General features: G+C 34.7%; 1 protein-coding gene across 1 annotated transcript in view; it reads right to left on the reverse strand.

The window, feature by feature from the left end:
* Positions 1-6030, reverse strand: part of mctp1a (multiple C2 domains, transmembrane 1a) — a 103114-nt gene that overhangs the window by 39257 nt on the left and 57827 nt on the right. The window contains exon 15 of the mRNA XM_016501048.1: positions 1620-1739. Coding sequence (XP_016356534.1) covers positions 1620-1739 — 120 coding nt within the window. The remainder of the gene's footprint in view (positions 1-1619; positions 1740-6030) is intronic.

The following is a 6030-nucleotide window of genomic DNA, read 5'->3' on the forward strand; positions in this document are numbered from 1 at the left end:
TTACTGTATCTGAACTCTCTTGCTCTCACCAGCCGTGTGTTGTGGTTACAGTCGTCAAAATGCAGAACAATGGACTGTTAGAGAGCAGAGGAGATGTGGATAGAGGAATAACGGGTTAAAGGCATTACCTCGGACTCTAGCCCTCTCATGTGTCTTAAATCCACAGGTCCTGACAGTATCACCTCTGACCCATTACCTAGTTCTGAATCCCTAACTTCTGACCCAACTGGCTTTTATAACAATGAAAGAAAACACACACACACACACACACACACACACACACTTCACTAAATCATCACACAAGCTCATTACACATAAAAAGTAAAATATATTGTTAAAATACATCATAAAGTAGTGTGTGTGTGTTATGATAAACCAGTTTAGCTTCTTTATCATATTTACAATGATTATCGAAACATGCAATCCCATTACATATATTATACTGTAGTATATGTAAATATAACACAAATCCATTAATATATGATTAAACATTTACCACCAGAGCTTGAATAAAAAAAGACAACAAAAAAGTTTTTTCAGCGTTATCTTCCATTAAAATATATTTATTTTGATTTATTTCTTTATAAATGATTAATTTTTATCTAAAACCAGTAGGAAAACTGTATCAGTATTGGCATGGTAAATAATAAACACACAGACGAACCTACATAAATGAATCACAGAGCTGGTGAGCTTTTGCGTTTTTGCAAACAATGTCGCCATCTACAGGACAACATAATTACGGTACAGACACTTTCTTAAGGTCCTTCGGTTCTTGCTACTTTTTTCGGCCCCTATTCTTTGCAAAATTTGACAAAGAGTGTCTCATAAAGTATGATATTTAAAAAACATATCAGAGACCCTATACCAGTGAAACTTTGATTGCTTATATTCAGGACACTCAAAAAATGTAGTTCATATGCTTGTCCCATTTAATCAAAGGATATCCTAGATATTTTAGATATATATAATGGGACTATTCCTGGTAAAAACGTATGTATACCCTGAAATAGTGATCTATAATTAATTTACTATCTACCTTGGGTGGTGACGATTTTATTCAAGTCCAAAGCTTTTATTCAATTACTGTATGAAGTTCTCAAACTCCAACTAAATGACTTTCAAAAATCTACACATATAAAATCGATTCCATTCAATTCACTTCAAGGTGAGCTCTTTTTATACCTCTGTTCCACTGATTCTTTAAGCCCACACATTTTAAACAGCAGCTTAAAATGACACAAAAGACAACAAAATCAAAGCAACACTGTAATGAAAGTGCTGCAGAGCATTTTGACACTTTCTAAACATACGTGTGCATGATTTTTTTTTTTTTAAATGTCCTCTTCAGAATGACACAGCACTGACACTTTTTAATTAAAATATTTCAATAAATAAACAGCTTGGAGTGCCACGCAGAAATGCTTGAGTTCCCACCTGTTCCGTACTTTGAAAAACAATCATTTTCAAAAGTTTTGAAAGTGCTGAATGAGTGCTGAATGAGACAAAATATTTGGAATTCTAATAGATATTTTAATACTTATAAATATTAAATACAGAAAGAACGAAAGAGTACTAGATAGAAATGCAGGTGCAGGTCAGTGTGTGACAGAACTCACCACATCTCCATGTCTCGTGTCCTTCCCTGAAGCAATGAGAACGTAGTTCCAGGCCAGCAGCATCAGGAGAACCAGCGGGACCATATAGAGCTCAAAATTCCACACAACCACAACGAAAAGCTACAGAAAGAGAGAAAACGAATGAACAAACAAAAGGTAAGGACATCGTTCTGAAGATGAATTTATAAAACACACATTAAAACACATCAACAATCATTTGACTGGGTTCTAAACTGTCAGTTTTTCAAAAACTAAAATTAGAAAGCTCAAAAAGACCAACATTTGTCATTTATTGTAACTTTTTATATTTTTTTGGAAACTGTTCTAATCTCTCAATTTAATTTCTTCATATCTAAATTCGTTTTTTATTGGATACCTTCAGAACACCTGACAACCAGTAATACATAACAGTAACACAATGATTATTTTTCACAGTCTGTCATGTGTGAGCACAGATGATGCTTTTAAAGTCTTTCAGTGTGAAAACACAATGAATGAGTCCAATCATCTGCAACAAAATCTCATTCTCCTTAAATAACATTATAAGGGCTCAAAACATAAAGCAAAAAGCATGTTTCTGGTCTTACTCTATAGTAAATGTGACCCTACTGCCCATCACCCCACGGCTTGAACTAAATGTTCACATACTCCATAAAAAGGATAAAACACGGTGTAGCAATTTGATACTTTTGTTTTTTAGCTTTATTTACTGAAAAAAAAATATATATATAGTTCTTTTAACATTTTCCCCCAAAAAAACAACAACTTTGAAACTAATTACTATGAGCACTAACTTTATATACTGCAATCTACCTCATATGAAACTTCACATTTTTGAAAGAGCTGTAAAATACAATGAGTAGAGCCAAAAATATTTTCTAGTAAAGCCATTAATCCAAACTAAATTTTAAAAAGTAAAACGAATAAATGCATAAAACCAAAATTAAAAATCTCCACCTTTCGATTGTTTCTGTGAGACATATTTAGAGCTAAGCAAAAATCACAGCCATGGCAATATTATTCACAGATAATAAAAATGAATCTGCCAGATTGAGAAGGCTGATGAGCGTTAAGAGTTTACACTAATAAATGTTAATGTTAACCCAACTGAATACAAAAAGATCAAACGTGATATTCAGTGTAAGTATTCAGGTTTGTAAAATAAATCAAGTATTCTTATACAGTATATGAAATGTACTTAAGCCATGCATCCACAGAGAGGCTATTATACATAAACGCACACCACAAAGACCTCGTTACATTTGAAAAGTTTACATAGCATTAAATCGGACTGGACCGGACATGCCCACAAACACACATGCAGAGCAGTGGAAAATCTCAGAATCATGCAGAAACAGGTCAGATGTATTTCCGTGCCCTTCACACTATCCATTACAGCACTGTTACCCAATGCGCACACACTCAACATTTCAACGAGGGGGACACGGGGCACAAATTAGGCACCTCTAACGTGCATAATATACGTACTATCAACACTGGTTCAAATGTTATCTTTAAATGACCTCTCTCACAATTTTAATATTAAAGCTTCAAATATACTTTAAAGAAATGAATACAAATAAGCTACATTGAAATAAAGCAGAAAACAATGGATCAATACAATTACAAATGTAAATGGTGCACTTAATATGCAATAAAGGAAGTAATCTGAGAATTTGCATATAGCAAAATATGTAATATGCACAAGCTGCTTACAGAAAAACACTGCCCAGTAAAAAAATTAATACAATTCTGTAACATTTGGTATTCTAGTAATAAAATGTACTAGTTCTAGTAATTCTAGTTACAGTAATACTCCTAGCAAACACATTTCTTGCAAAATTCAGCAAAACATCTGTAGCTTGTCCCATTAATTAGAGCAAAATATATTTTTCAGACAAAGTAATTAGAATGTCATCACTTTGAATTAATATCTTCCATATGTGCATTCATAAAATCATAATGACTTAATTTAGTATTAAAAATATTTAAAATATAACAGATCAGCCTTCAACAAACTGACAGATTTCGTTTTCTATCTTTCAGCCCCTGACTCAATTAATTACAAAATACACTCATTGGAATTTAAAATCACGCCAAGGGAGTCATTTGTGAATCTATCGCTCACAAAGAAAATCCATTTCTTTGTCTCTACTCCGCAGCGTCCATTTGTTTTCATATGCCTATAGTGGTTCCTTAACCTGTCGCTGGACTCCATTCTTAAGTTTGGTTATTCTAGCTGAGGGCCAGAGTCTGATTGATAGCTGATGTTAGCCGACACTTCGCCTGCTTGGAAGTGACCCTTCTCTCTTTCACACAACCCAGCGGCCAAGAGAGAGATGCCCAGAGCTCTGGGGCCATTCTTCCAGCCTAGACACTCATATCACCCACGGTCCCCCCCAGAGAGAGCTCTCCTCAGGGAGGGAACGGCCACCGACCCCAAACTGAAAGGGAAAGAAAAAGGTTCGGATGATAGAGAGGAAAAGGAGAAACCGAATCTGCGAACACGCGACAAGAGGCTTTGTCAGAGCACATCCAGGTATTCACAGACAGTTCGCCAGCTTTGTCGGCCATTCCGGAGCCACGGCGTTCAGTTTCCTGTACTTCAGAGCCGCAGTGTTCCACTCAGGGCATGTACTGTAACCTCTCCACCTGCATGGATTCCGTCTTACAATGACAATGAATGACCAACAGTAACCTAATACAGAGCATGACATCTATTCATTAAACGGCATCTGAAATGTAATTTCCTGTCAGTCCATTAATCTACAAAAAGCACCAAAAGAAATCCACAAATCACTATTGCTGTTACCATCAATATCTATTATAGTTCAACTTTGGTTCAGTGCAATATAACAGGGCAACAAGGATTCTTGTCCAAGACAAGGACATCACAAAGATGTCTTTTTTTATTCAAGTAGAAGAAAATGCTTATATCTATTGCTTACATTTTTTTTTTTCTAAAATTAGGGTATGTTAGAATAAAAAATGAGTTTTATGTATGAAATTAATAGAAAAGAAGTGAATCTGAAGCATGATGAAAGAATGCCTACACAGTGTGCGTTTTGTTTCACTTCCCTAATGAATTTGACTAAGCGGAATATCAAACAACTAAGTGATATTAGCATTTTCATACACACTACATCCATCTCTAACATCAAGTAGAATGTAAATTTGATTTCATTTTAAATATCTATTTGATTTTATCCAAGCGAAAGCACTTGAGATTAAGTCCCTTAACAAAAGCCGTTGCTCTAACCGGGAGAACGATCTGGATCGGCCAAGTGTTTCAGCATCTCGCTGGATTTTTGGAATGGAGGACGGACACATTTTGGCAGCCAATTTCAATATCGTTTTGGCACTTTGTGTTGTGGAGTGCAGGCTTGAGCACTTCAGAGCAGGCATTTGAGAATTAGCACATTAAAAGTGTGTTACCAACACAGCCTACAACAGCCTCTGTACTTGGACTTCAGAAATGAAGTCATCACATTGTGTTGATTATTTTAAATAGTGCCAACGGTGGGTAGAAATACGCAGAATGAGAGGCTGATTATGGACGTCAATAACTCATCTGCTTTTTGGCTGGACTCGTTAGGTGTGGATGTTTGGATTGAGTGATGCCGCACTGCCATCTTCTGGCATGTCGTGAAATGCTTTCGTTCGTTGTTTTTCAGACTCAGTGTGATTTGATCTAAATCTAATTAGAAAGTTCTTGAAAAAGAGCATTCCTAAAACATGTGCTCAAACAGGAAATCTTCACTATTGACTAGTGATTAAAAACACGATTTCTGTAGAACAGTTCATGTCAGCTCTCAAAATGTTTAGCTTAAACATCTTAAGGTCTAACAACAAAATCTGTGGTATTTCATTTATAGATCATAATAATTAAAATAAAAAAAATAAAATGAATTTTCAGAAGAAAATAATATCATAATTTCATCATTAAAAAAGACACAATAACATAAATCCACATGCAACAAAAATCTGGGGTCCTATGGGGTACACTGCTCCATAGAAGCCGAAACACTATTTTATTTTATTATTTTATTTTATTTTTTTATGTGTTTTTTATTTTATTTTATTTTTTTATATTTAAAAATATTTGTTAATATAAAAGTTATATTTTTATTGAGTTTACTGAGTTGAAGTTATATTTTTGAGTTTTACTGAGTTTAAATTAATTTCGGGTGTTATATTAACAGATTAAGCTGAATTCAATATATACGATTTTTCCTAATTTGTCCCATAAAATAAATAAATAAATAAAACATTCTCGGAGCCGTTGGCTGACAGGTGACATGGAGCAGAAAGGTGCCACCTTGTAGCACACCGCGGGTTGTAATCGTGAAGACAAACACCGAAGCATTTGTTTCTCTTTTCCTGTCTCTTTTTTTTGGGGCGGGGGTATTTT

This window comes from Sinocyclocheilus anshuiensis, unplaced genomic scaffold (assembly GCF_001515605.1).
Source record: "Sinocyclocheilus anshuiensis isolate Anshui unplaced genomic scaffold, SAMN03320099.WGS_v1.1 scaffold278, whole genome shotgun sequence".
NCBI classification, from domain to species: domain Eukaryota; kingdom Metazoa; phylum Chordata; class Actinopteri; order Cypriniformes; family Cyprinidae; genus Sinocyclocheilus; species Sinocyclocheilus anshuiensis.